Source organism: Anas platyrhynchos, chromosome 13, assembly GCF_047663525.1.
Source record: "Anas platyrhynchos isolate ZD024472 breed Pekin duck chromosome 13, IASCAAS_PekinDuck_T2T, whole genome shotgun sequence".
NCBI classification, from domain to species: domain Eukaryota; kingdom Metazoa; phylum Chordata; class Aves; order Anseriformes; family Anatidae; genus Anas; species Anas platyrhynchos.
In genome coordinates this window covers 5,374,759-5,388,694 of record NC_092599.1, presented here as the reverse complement: position 1 = coordinate 5,388,694, position 13,936 = coordinate 5,374,759, and the positions used below count along the sequence as shown (strand labels likewise).

Below are 13,936 nucleotides of genomic sequence, written 5' to 3'. Positions count from 1 at the left end.
GACCCCAACTACAGAGGGGGCTTCTTGACTGGTGCTTCTTGGCAGAAGGCCCACACGTAAACTTTAAACCGCCCAGAGTCAACGGGACTGAACATTTTTGGCAAAAAGGTTTGTTTATTTCCCAGGAGGGGAATCTAAGAGAACACTCGTCTCAAGTATTTTTCCACTATGGAGAAGAATGAAAGAAAACAAGCTGATAGACCCTTTCCTTTCCATTCCGCCCTCTAAAGGGGAGTTTCCTCCCCAGCAGGTACCGAGCAGAACTTGAACTGCTGTAGGCAATGTACATGCAAATGTACACCAGACCCTCCTCACACCAAGCCTTAGCTTTCATTTGCGGTATTGTGTGTTTGATTTTCTGCTCAGTGCCAGCTCTACAGGGACTGAAGGGCCTAAATAACGTCTCTAAAATAACCAATTGCAATATTTAACCACACACTGTACTATGAATAGAAGTTCCCACATCCAAACTACTATCTTTAGCAGGAACCCAGTACAGATCCTATGTGCTTCCTACAGCCTGCTGACCTGCCAGGGAAATGTGAGGTGTCTAAAACCCCACCAGAAAACTTGGTTCCTGAGGGGGGAACCAAGTCAGACTACCATGGCACGCTCTGCTGAAAGCACATTACTGAAAATTAAAAGAGACATATTTATGCTCCCAGAAAGTGTATCCTCACAGCTTGTAATAGCATGATACAACACTCCCTGCCAGGCAAAGATTTAAAGAACTGTGCTAATTAAGACCATTTGTTAATGGCTGCCCGGGCTTTTCCCTGCGCCCACCGTCACAAACAGCTTATGCCTGCTGCTAATGCAGTAATTCAAGGCAACAGACATAGATGTAATAAGACGTGGTTAGTGAGATTAACATAAAATGTGAAAAGCAATAGACACACCCACAGCAGCAAAGGCAATATGTTGGACTAAATCATAAAAAGTTAACCCGCATCTTCTTTGTAAATATTAATACATCGATAAGAATAGGACTTCAGACAACTTTTAACTGACTGAAGTGACGGCAGGTGTGTGCCTCTACCGAACCGTGTTGATAACACTCTAGTAGGCAGGAATTTATCGCTGGGGCAAGTTCACTGTACAGTGATTTTCCTCTGTTCTCGAAGCCTCTTGTCCTCACGTAAATAGTGGCTCTTATACTTCTGTGTGATCATTAGAAAGCTTCTGCCGGGTCCTTCCGAATGTGACTGCTTTACATTTGGTTTGTTCTTGTAATGAACTTTAGGCACACCACCAGTGGAATTTAGAGTGGCCTTGTTTTTAGAAAATACCGACCAACCGCACAAGTTAACCAGAAAGCTGTTTCACTGACACCAACAACCAGCAGCCACTTCTGAGAATTGCATGCAAGACAGAGAAACGTGCAGCTCCACAGCTAAAGAAAAATACAGCATTTCCCTGCACTGTGAAGATGCGTCAGAAATTTTCCACTAAGATTTTTCCTTCTTATTCTCTTCAAGATGTTCGGAGCTAGTAATATCAATGATTAAAGACTAAGTGCACAAGAACATCCCATGCTGCTGCCTGCACCCAGCCTGGTCCCACAGTGGGCAGATTGAGGGTGGCATCACCGAGGTCTCCACGTTGTTCCCCTTCCCTTCGACCTTAGCTGACAGGCAGCAACACGGGCTGTCACATTGCAGCTGGACTGCTTCGGCAACAGGTGCATTTCCTGCAGGTTTTTGTTTGATTTTAAAATAAACAGAAGGGCCGAGCAGGCTGCCTCGCATGCTCCCGTGGAGGCTGGTCTGCCCTCCAAGGTACTACACGAAACAGGTGTGGGGAGGAAGCAGCAAAGCAAGGGGGAAAAAATGAGCAGGGTTAAAAGTGCAAGAGAAAAAAAGGCAGGGAAGGAAGACAGAGCAGGGAAAGTAAGGGGAGAGACAATTGATTTAGCAGCTTTTGAGTAAGTCAGAGCAGCAGGATCTTGGCAGCAGGATTTTGAAATGCACTCTCTGACAAATCCTCTTTTGTGACAAATGCCAGACGTTTCCCATCATTTCCCAGCCTTTCAGTTTTATGGTCTGATGGCACACTCAAGAAAGTTATTTTTTCCATTGAAGGAAGACCAGGACCCGGAAAGGCCACGAACATGGGGCTCCCATCTGCACAGGGCAGCCAGAGCCTCCCCCCAGCCAGCAGGGAGCTTCGCCAGGCAGGCAAAAGTTTGCCACTTGAATAGCAGATAAGAACCGCCTGCTCAGAAAGGTATTTGAAGGAGCATTTTTAAGAGCTTTCCAAAGCCTGGACATGAGAAGGAACATGATAAAGAGTGCAGATGGCCTTTTCAATGCCAAGCAAATGTTTCAGGCTTGTTGCATATCTATGCTGGGGCCATGCTGCTAGCCCAAGGCTTTCCATGCTGTGCTGCAACCTCAGTTTTAGCACCTGACCTTCAGCTCCAGCCCTGCTCTTTTAGGCTAATTTCTCTGCTTCTCGAGCCTCCCCTGACTTTCTGAAACAGCAGCAGCAGCACCTGCTCATTTCACAGTGGTTTGGTGACTCCATGCATCGGCTTCTGGAAAATGTAGCAAGAATACCACAGAAAAAAAAACATCTTTCACAGCAGCTTTATGAATGAACCTCTCTCTCTGAGGACATGGGAACCAGACAAATGACTGTGAGATGCTCCTGGAGCCCCCTGCCAATGAGGTACCATTCATATGTTCCCTTTTGCAGGCAGGGAACAGGGTGGCCACAGAAGATCTGTCCTAAACCTTCACTTCTTCCACAGCTCTTGGTGTGAAGTACTAATATTTTGAAGACAAAATCCTTTGGTGCTTGAACAAAACACCCACAGCTGCTGATGGCTAATGGTCCCAAGGCCCTGGTGCCACAAAGCCTCCTTTATGAAGCTGCAGCACATGTTAGCAGGGCTTCTTGGTCAGCACAGACAAAGCAGAATGGCTCTGCTTCACCTGGGGACTCACTGTAGAGCAAAATATGGCCATTCACAGCTGATACAACGCTTGAAGGATCCCAAGCCCTTCCTCGCAACAACCCGCTGTTATTTCTAACACTCACGCTTTCTTCCTGTTCGCACAAAAGTCAGATTAGCCACATTAGTTGTGGTTTTTTAGCATGTCTGAATGCAGCAGCAAAGCTCAAAGCTTGTTATCACAGCTCTGCGTGCTGATACAGAGATACACGCAACCACAAGAAAAATAAAGCATCCAAGTAACAATAAAGGCCCAGCAAGTCTGCAAAAGCAAGGAGCTGATGCTGAAGAGCTGTCATCCCATTTCCTGTAGGCACAAAACACACACTGCTGGTTAGATCCCAAACACCACAAGGGAGGAAAAACAAATGAGGATTTTGTTGCCTTTTTTTTTTTTTTTTTTGTCTGGTGGCAGACCAGAGCTCAGACTGCTGCTTGCAGCCTGTGGTGCAGGACTGGAGAACCTCTGAGCACGCACAAAAGCCCTCCCTAGGTGGCTGGGTTGTACCCATCATAGCACTGCTTCTTTGAGCTAAAAGTGCCTTAAATGAAAAGATGAAGAACTGAAAGAAAAGACTGCTGAAGGATCCTTACATATGACAAAACACCATGACCGCTTTTGCTGCTCCTCTGGAAATTGTACTAACATCTTGCATACACATGTAAAATACAGAAATGTGTTACTTACCCAACTGCCATAATTATGTACAACTATTAGAGTTACACTATAGCAGCAAATCCCCAGAGATCAAAATATTAAATTGCTCAAAGCACCCTCTTTCTTTCTCCATTTAATTCTTTGCTCACTTCACTCAGTACTTCCACCTAATTCAGGCTAACTCAACTGCTGCATACTATATAAATTCCTCAGCAGCCCTTACAATTTCCTATTTTAAAATTGTTCTGTTAAAAAAACCCACAACGCTAAAATGACAGCATTTCAGAGATGACACGTGCTTTGGTTTGTCCTGAACTTTACAAGTAGCACTAGCAGAAAACAAAATGTTGGTGTTAAGTCTAGCAAAAAATTGGTGTCTTAAACACGACTTTTTGTAATTGCACCTGGTCTACACAATGAATTTCAGCTTTTTACTGAAGGGAAGAAAAAAAAAAACAGGAAAGAACAACAGTTCCACCTCAGAACTACTGCCTGAGTGTTTTGGGAGATGGAGCTAGGGAGCTCAGTGGCTCCTTGCCTGGCTCCTTCACTACACGTTTCACGTGATACACTTGGGGGTAGTAATGGAAAAATTACTAGTTTTCAACCGGCTTTTCTTTCAAGGGGGTATAAAATTCAATTAATCAGAGAGAGATCTCTGTGAAAGTGGGTATCTGACATTTGTCAAGTAGGGAAATCACCACTGTATCAAATATGCATTAAACATGACTTTCCTTTCCCTAAAATTGCTTATTTACCACCTCCATTCTTTACATGTTCCAAATGAAGTGAAATACATAATCACCTCCCTCAGCAAACAGGGTCAAAGTTAATAAATCTGTGCTCGTCGTGTTCCACATTAGTTATTCACTGCAGCAGCGAGGGCAGGAACGCACAGAGCCAGGTTCGACTGAGCCAGAGTTAATGGTTCATGAGCAAGTGCCTAGCAAGGCATTTAAAAAAAAAAGTAGAGTTGCAGCTGAAAGGCAAAACACAGTGACTCACTCGGCAAACAAGGAACCGTAGAGCAAAGTGGGGGCAAGCACAGCACCAGCGCGCTCAGCGCTGATTTCCCAGCTGTGCAGACACGACCTCCAGGGAGCAGTGGGCTGTGCTGGGGAGAGCCTCTGTAAACACCACTGCACAGGCATCTAAAATATGCAATTGCATTAAAAGGAAAATCCAAAACTAAACTGAGCTGATGTCTACGACAGGCACCAGACAGCTTTAAGAACGTGGATCCTACCGGCTCGTTTATGTCACCCACCGGTACAGCCTGTGCCCTGCTTGGAAGGAAATCCTTTGGGGCTGCCAGAGGCACCGGGATGTGCTCAGGCTGAGAACACCACCACCATGGCCCCTTGAGGTGGGCTTGCAAGGTGGGCTCCCCCTACACTGCACGGATCCCTCCCAGACCTCCCCAGGATGGGAAAATAGGGACAACGGGGGAATCTGCTCCAAATATGTGCTTCTGCTTTGCCCCAAATCCTGGCTGCGACCACACCTGCGGTTTGGTCATTTGAACCTGGCGAGATTTCCCAAAACAGGCTGGACAAACTGGCTCCAACAATTCTCAGGCGTGTCCTGCTCCTGATGCCAAACTGGTCCTCGGGTAAGCACGGCAGCTAGCAGGTGCTTCGCTGTCAGACACCCTCTGACTTCTCCCTGAGCAGCTATTTCCTAGCACTGCCCACATCACCATTTCCACGTTCCTTTCCATCAACAGATTCTCCCTCCAGCAATTATACTCCCAAGCAAACATTACCCAAAATCTAAGAGTGAGTGCTCATCTTAATTAGGAGCACATTCCTGATGCCAATTTTCTGCAACTAAACCAAGCACTTATTTTGCTCTTCCATAAAGTTTGTAAAGTTTGGAGCTTCTGAGCCAGTTCCTCTATCGCCGCAGCCAGCAAACGTATCTTTCACACAAACCTCTTCCTGCTGCAGACTGCCTTTATCACCCACGTAATGATAAACCCCAGTGTCTCACACATGTCAGCTATCAGGAATTCATTATTTTGTCTGTGTTATGTTACACCAGTCAGGAGTTATCTTTGCAGCCCACAGGCCAGAATCAAAACCGAATGTGTCAGCTATTTAAAGGGAACGGAAGCCCTCCTCCAGCAACTTCATCAGCTTGCAGGGAGCGGGGCTGCCTTGCTGTCCTAGAAGTGTTATTGTGGAAAATGGGATCCAAGATTAGCAGTCAGAGATCTTTTTTTTTCAAAAGTTACTTTCTTGATATAGTCCGAGCAGCTAATCTGATTTTAATAAACTCTCCAACGTTGGAAGCACAGCATTTTCGGTACTATCAGTCATCACGTCAGTTACAAACTCTTTTCTCCAGCTACAAAGAAACACAACGCTATCTACTATTGTACAACATTTCTGAGGGCAGATGCGCAGTCTGTAAACTAAGTACAAGTAAATCATTTATTTTCCAAGGAGACAAGACTGCATGTATTGCATATTTACACGGTGAATAATTTCCAGCCTGGTCTTGTAATTATTCTGACTGGGTCTCTTTAAAATAAAAAAAAAAAAATCCTAACATAAGTAGAACTTTGTCCCCCCCTCTAAAAAAAATAAAATTCAACTGTGCTAGAAGCTGCAACTTGAATCAAATTCTCTTTTTAAAACCCTCGCAGAAAGTTTAAAAATTCAAGATTTTTTAAAGCAGGGTTGCAACTTTTTCAGTTCCATTGGTAACCACGCAAGCGGGTGACTGCGTTTAAGGAATACAGCTTCAAAACTACGCTAACATTCATGACTTGCGTTTTGTTTGGGGTTCTTAATACAGGAACTGGAGAAGACGGATGAGGATTCAGTTCAGAAAGAGAAACAGACAACTCAAGAGTCCTAGATCAGGCGTTGGCAGCAAACACGAGCAAGCGTCACATCCCTCCTCCTGAGCAAAGCGCACCAAGCCATGCGGCAGGAAGGCAGAGGGCCATCGACGTGCAGCATCCCAAACTTGCTGCCAGCATCCCAGACACAAACCTCTCAGAGGAACCCTGTGCCTGCCTCAGCCCTGACGCTGCCCCACACCTGGGAGAGATGGGGCACCTCCGCGGCACGCTCTGCATCACCCAGATGGGTGACTACTGATGGTGGCCAGGATCACCAACCCAGTAAACAGGAACAGGAACTGGGCGTGCGGCGAGCTGCACCACTGCGGCACGTTGCCATCTTCACTAATAATTCCTCCTGCGGTCCCGTGGTAATTTTAGGCCACCTTTGAGAAACCAGAGCGATCCAAAAAGGGCAGACCTGCACCGGGCATGCCGTGGGTGTAATTCCGAAGCCTGTATTTAACAGCCTGTAAGGCTTTATCAAGATGTCTTCAAACCGGTGTCTTTTCCAAGTGGGAATTGAGTGTTTCGTGTTGCTCTCTGAATGACAGAGCACATGTCCTGGTGCCAGGAGGGCAGCCCAGCACCCTGGGGACCCACCACCGCACGGCACCTGCAGAGGCCAAGCCGCAGGGAACCTCGTGTGGCCGTGCTGGCAGCACTACTGGGCTGCAAGGGCTCCCCAGGGTCACCTCCGTGGTGTAGGAAACCTAAAGTTTTTACTTCCTCCAAGTGCCCACACGTCAGGTTTGCTCGCTGAAAATGAACAGATTTCCAAAGAATGTGCTCACCCACTCAGCCCAGGAGGAGGGCGGGTGGCTCTCGGGAGATTACTGCACTCTTCCAGCAAGGTCTTATCTGAGAATTTGAGCAGCGGGTTGGGAAAGGGGTTACTGGAGAGCAGTGGGAGTTTAAAGCACTCGTACCCTGGTACCAGTCTGTGTATTCCCACCCGGAGTCAGCATGAGGGATGTGCGCCTGCCAAAAAGCTCCCAGGAGGTGTGTGACACGAGCAGAGCTCACCAGAGCTGCCTGGACTGGCCCTTTTTAACTCCCAGCACGCTAAGCTCCAGGACTCGGGGCGATTCCTGTATATACGGGAGTTCATTCAGCACTAATCCTACATAAAAAAAAAAAAAATTAACCAGGCTGTTCTCACGTAAGCAGAAATGGTGCAAGAGCTGCATTCCAGAAAGTGACTCAAAGTGGAATTGCCAAATGATAGCGCACGGTGAACACATCGCAGCGAGGCACCGCAGACGGAGGAACCACAGGGCACGAGGGGCGGGCAGGCTGCAGCACCGCGTCCCTGCTCTCAGCGGTGCGTGTGCCAGGGAGAGCACTCACACAGTATCTTTGTTAGATAGGTCGGTAATTAAGCTCGTGCTTTATCATCAGCGGTCCAAATGACCACTTGTGATATGTAAAATCAAATTCCTTCACTGCTGGGGGCTGGGACAGCTGGCTGTGTTCATTTGATACGGAGGCATAACTTTTTTTCTTTTTTTTAATACAGTGAAAGCAATTGCCACAGCTATGATCTCCTGCAAGAGGCATCTCTAGGAAGAGCTGCACTTGGAAAAGGAGATCAGGCTTGTAGCACACCTCTTCCCTCCAATTTTCTTTAAATACTTTTGAAGGTAACCACAGGTGACACACTCCTTCCAACCTGTCAGCTGAGGCATGTGAAATAGCCACGTACACTGTCCCTGTGCAGGTGAAGCAATGCTTACAAACCTATTTATTGCAAGTGATAAGGAGGCAGAGTTAAGTTCAAACCACAGAACGGAGCTTTTAACTATAAAGGTAGGTTTTAACCTTAACCTCTTTTCTTGAGATCTTGTACCAGGCTAAGAGAGCCCACGCCACCAGTGGCTGCAGCTTAACAAGTCACTTCCTGACAAGTGAACTGTGGTAACGTGAGTTCTCTGTCCCTAAATTAAGCGAAGCTTTGGGAATCACTGTGAAATCAGGCAAGATGAGCAGTCTGTCTGGTGAAAAGGGCAGCACATTGCGGCTATAAGCAATATCCTGTGGGTCACAAAGCAGGTCTACAGCATGAATAGGAACAGAAATCATCTGCAGAGCCAGCCCAGCCAGCTGATCTTAGTCACAAGGGCATCTTTTCCTCCCTGCAGGCATCACAGCACACCAACAAAAAGCTGAGGGAGATGGTGATGGACTTCACACAAAGCCTGTCCTTCAGTGGAGGAAGGATCAGCACTTGAAGAAGGGGTCTTGGACCGAAGAACTGGCACTGAGTTGACAACCACATGCTGCAGGAAGAGCAGAGGATGTCCCTGCTGCAGGTTTTGGCAGCCAGGTGCGACTCACGGCCTGCGTTTTTGCAGGTAGCTCTCTGCTGAGCATTCTCAAAACCCGTCTGTTGCAGCAGGAGAGCTGTGGCAGCAAAAGTGTAAACACATCACTCCTCCTATATAGAAACTCAGCAAGTAGTAAAACATTAACGCAACCAAAGCTGACCTTTTGGATTTCTATTTGCGAGCTGTTTCTAATTGAAGGTCTTTTCCCCGGGCTCCAACAGCTCCGAGTGCGACCCCAGCTCCCCTTACAGCCCCCAGTACTGGTTACCCAAACCAGTGCACGGAGGTGAACCCACAGAAAGTGATTTCCAAGGGCAAGCACCCTGGGAGGACACAGCTTCAAACAGCCAAAGCGCAGCACACGGCTCGCACGCCAGCCACAGCACAAGTGTTGGGTCAGGTGCGGGCACAGGGGGAGGCCCCAGGGCAGCTGCAGAAGAAAGCAGCTCATTGACTTCGGTGGGCAGCTGGCGAGCTCCACAGCCCCCTGCACGCGCTGCTGCCGGGTGGGCAGGGGCACGGGCAGGGTTGGAGCCGAGCTGCAAGGCTGTTTTCTCCCCGTCCCACTCAGGCATGCACATTAGGGGAGAAGAGCAGAGAGGGATGGCCTGAAAATTGGTTTGATTCAGAGCGTGTTCACAGAAGGACTTACTCACCCTGCGCACTCAGATTTTATCCAGCCTAGCGGTGCATTTTGCTTTCTGCAGCCGCTGCTCCCGGCTGGACTTCGCCCCCCCCCCATTTCTGATTGTTTGAAACACAATGCAAACCAACAAAAACACATCCATCAAGCACATTAGGGTTAGAAAGGAAAATGTTATTACCTGGAATAGTCCCCTTTGGCTTCCTACAATTGAAAAACAGTGACAGAATTAAAACAAGATCTCTTCAAAACTCCTCGGTTTTCCCAGCATTGTTCGCTGCCCCACTCCCACAGCTTTTTGGCTGGATCCCGACCTCAGCTCCACTCATGCGGAGCCCAGAGGCTGCCTGCATGCACTCAGGAACAGGACTTGGCCCTTTATGCTTCCAGCTGTAGATTATCCACCTACACCATAAATAATTCTGCTTCTAGAAGGGGGATGAATTTCATGATCCAAATCCCATGTCTCTTTTACTGCATGAGAAGTGAAATCCTGTTCTCTCTCTGGCCGACCAAACCCAGCTAAAGGTCGGCTTTATGAGCAGGTCAAACTTTTGGGAGGAACTGGGCTCGCTTCAGATGGAAGCAGCTCGGGCAGATCAAGGCACTGCAGCTTGGCTGGAGTATTTTGTCAGTGACAGTGTGTGTGTGGGAGGGAGGACACGACCAACATTTTAACAGGAGATATTTATTTCACAAAAGGTGGTAAATAACCAAAGTTTAAGTCTGAGGACAACACCACTTGATGAAGGGGAGAAAAAGTTAACATAATTTAAGATAATTGATGTATAAAGTATGTGCTCTGAAAGAAAAATTCACAGGCATCACACAAGTTTTAGCTACAGTATCATACTCTTCTCTTTCTTCCCAGATCTCTAGCATACAGTTAAATTAAAAGAGTAAGTGATACATTGGATAGAAACCTGCACAAATAAATTACTTCCCCTGATGAACTTTTCCTCCTTCCTTCCCTCCTCCAATTTAAAATTCCACAAATACACATTTTTTTTCGCCTAACCTAAAAGAAAAACAGCTCCCAACATTTGTAGCATATTTTTCCCCCTCTTCAACTACAGAGAATATGAACTACACCGCGTGGTTTTGTCTTCATAGAGTAGAGGAAAAAAAAAGGCAGCACGCAGCTGAGCTAACAAGTCAAGGGGCTGCACATGCCGAAGCTGCAGAGTTGCCGATAGGAGAAAGCCACCGTGCGGCTCCAGGCACGAGAAAGAAGAGCTTACCTGCAAAATCAGGGCTGCCAACTTGAAGACGGTCTCGCTCTCAACCTCGATCTGCCCCTGTGCACAGAGAGAGGAGAAGGTGAGCGCTGGGAGCCCCGCACCGCCCGCCCCCTGGGACGCCCGCCTGCAGAGGGAAGTTCACACGGGGTTTGGTCACACAGGGTTTGGGCGAGCAGCATCGCTTCTGCCAGCAGCAGCTGGGGGGGAGCCCAGGCTCCAAGCAAGTCCCAGCCCTCTCGCCGCCCCGGGACTGTTTCTCCCCTTCCGTGAACACTTGCTGTGCGCACAGGGACACAGGGCGTCCATTCCCACCTCCCCCAGTCTCTCCCCCTCTCTCTTTTCATGCCATCGCGTGTTGTCTTTCTAAATCTGTTTTATTGCACACGCCCTGCCAGGTACCTGATCCTGCACATTTTAAAGAACTGGCCGTGAAGAGAGCAGGTTGTAGCGCAGGTATTTATGGCTCTAAGCACACCACCTCCCCCAGGCAGAGACCTCGGCTTTGTTTTGCTGGTGGTATGCACACCCATGATGCTAGATAAACGCTGCTTATTAATCACGAGGCCATTATAACTAATTTTCTTTTACCACACACAGTCTGGAGATCTTACAGCCTCCAAATCCTGCAAGTACATGCGTTTTATTGCAATGCTCAGAGGAGCTCTACAGCCTCCCACTCTGGAAAGCTCAGTTCTTGACCCCACTCCAAAACCAGGCAGAGTCTTGCAGTCATGGCCTGAAAGCACAACGATAAATGCTAAAGCATCAGAATTACACGTGTTTTTTTTTTTTCCTTCTTTTTTTAAGCTTGCAATCTTAAGTGCAATCTTTCCAGATCAGTCTCTAGCAAGCAGAAATCCTGGTCTTGGTTCTATCTGGGACCAGCAATAGGACTGGGAGAGTAAAGGAAACACACTTGCAACTCAAGCTCTGTTTGTCGGAGCTATCCCATCCTACTGCAAACCACCCATAAAGCACAAAATTGGCCCAGGAGCCATCCCTTGAATTTTCAGATTTTTTTCTTGTAACCCTTCTGCAAGTGAAGGTAGCGTACGTGATTGCCTACCTGCTGCCACCAAGACCCCACCACACAGCCCTGTCCCCAGGATTTGTTGCCTAAATGAGGGACAAGGCAGACCAAAAGCTGACGTAGTGCCCAAACCAGGGCAGCAGGAAGACCTATAGACTCACGGAGATGCAGGGAAATGACATCCCTAAATATATAAGTCACATCTGGAGCTGGGCTAATTAACTACAGCTGCAGGTCTGGCCCACGGAGAGAAAATTCAAAAGTGAGCAAACAAATAATTCAATTTTCATGGAAAGGAAGCTTTTTGCCAGCTTTGTCGATAAAACATTCCAGCAGCAGCGCTCCCCGGGGCGGCTCCGGGAGGGCAGACTACGAGGAATTTCCCCTTCCCAACAGGTGTGGCAGGAGCTATGCAGAAGTAGCCTCCAAAGCATTCCCAGACATTTTATTAGAAGAGGAGGGGCACATCACAACATAGGAGGGGGGGAAAAAAAGGCTTCAAATTCTTCTTTCCTTCAGATCTCTTTAATGTTGATGCTCGGGAGAAAAGGCAAGGTTCGCAGCCCCGTCGGTCTTCACGTAGGTGCAAGATGAAGGCACTTTGTTACTTCCAGGTCTGCAGCAGGTTAGTCTTTGTCATGCACATCTCAGCTGCCTTTTTAGCTTCAATTTAGCTTCAATTGCATCTGCTCAAACAGCCTCTGAAGGAAGCAGTGGTGGGGAGGATACGGGACACCAGCCCTCCCTGCACCACGCTCTGCACCAACAGGGGGGAACCCAGATTTGAGAAAAGGCCATTGCCCAGCAAGCTGTGCCGAGCAGGAAAAACAAGCTACAGTTGAGCAAAGCCCTCCCTGGACCACAAAATCAGGGAAAACGGGGCCAGAAGGGACTTTAAAAGCTCATCAAGACCATCTCCCTGCCCCGAGGCAGGATCGGCTGCATGGGGCTCATCACCTTTATGCTACAACAAGCTCAGGGAGAGATTTACCTAGCCAAATGCAATCCTCACATCAAAGGGCCTCCGCTCTTTGTTGCAGGCTCCAAGGAAAACTCTGCAGCGTTTGGGTGAGCCACTTCAGCTGCAAGTCCCTGCTGACCCACAGCAAGAGCTGCTGCTGGCATTACAGGGGTGTTGGAGACTTAATAACTGAACACCTCTTCGCTTTTCATCTTCAAAGCCTATCCCTAACATTAACTAATTAGCCACGGTAATTAGGAAGCTGCTCTTACGTGTTGGTTTGCTTGGTCCTAAATACAAGCTGCAGGGAACTCTGGTCACTTTACCAGGCTGCTATGGCATTTCCATGGACACTGAAAGTGAACTCCCCAACCACCTCATTTAGGGTTTCAACAGGCGGAACAGAGGCCTCCCTCCTTCTGGAGGCGCGGTTTCGGTCACTGCTTTCACCAGGAGGGTTTTGCAGAGCCAGCGTCCTCACTTTCAGAGGTGCTTGCTTAAAAGCTGCGTTTAGGAATGAGCAGGTAGGGAAGTCCTCCATAGCCGGGCCTGTTTTAAACAAGACGCTGAAGGCATCTTTACTGGAGGACCTTCCCCGTCCCCTTTTTCTGGGATACCTGATGCTACAAAACACACACACGGAGCACACAACGCTCACTCACACTCAACCACGGCAGGTTGGCCAAAACCACTTTCTGTATAAGTATCTCCACCTTGAAGCCAGAACTTAAAACTTTTACTTATTTTTCCCCTGCACTCTCAAACAGCCATTCCCAGGTTTTGTCCACACCGGTACCTAAAAGTGCACTAAAAAAGCCTTTTTGTCTCTCTGCAGTGCAGTGCCACTGCTGCAAACAGGCTGGACCAGACCTAATCATCACCAGGTATTGCCAAACAGTAACTGTACCCCCAAAAAGAAAAAACACCAAGGAGCAACCAGCAGAACCCCTACCTTTCAAGGGGCTAAAATCTAAGGACAGATGGACACGGAGGGGAAGGGACTGACCTGAGGGCACGCAGTAGCTGAGGAGCAGAGAGATTTCAAGCAAGGGATCCCAGAGCAGCCTTTATCTAACAGACTGATGCTGTACAACTGACAGTCTCTTGGACAATTCCCTCAGAGCCTGGGATTATTTTCCATCATAATATAATGTTATTTGCCATCTGGTTCCCCGATTAGCCATTGCTATAATGGGATCCAGCCCTGGGCTGTCAAGGAGTTTGGACAGCCTTTGACTTGACACAGACCCGTACAGCAACACACATCAC

The 13,936-nt window shown here is 47.9% G+C and overlaps 1 protein-coding gene across 8 annotated transcripts in view; it reads right to left on the bottom strand.

Annotated features, from left to right (window-relative positions):
* Positions 1 to 13,936, bottom strand: part of FRMD4B (FERM domain containing 4B) — a 115,227-nt gene that overhangs the window by 29,485 nt on the left and 71,806 nt on the right. For all 8 annotated transcript variants that reach the window (XM_013091821.5, XM_072044147.1, XM_021266706.4 and 5 more), the window contains exons 6-7: positions 10,677 to 10,733; positions 9,617 to 9,639 (exon numbers count right to left, since the gene is read on the bottom strand). In XM_013091821.5, coding sequence (XP_012947275.4) covers positions 9,617 to 9,639; positions 10,677 to 10,733 — 80 coding nt within the window. The remainder of the gene's footprint in view (positions 1 to 9,616; positions 9,640 to 10,676; positions 10,734 to 13,936) is intronic.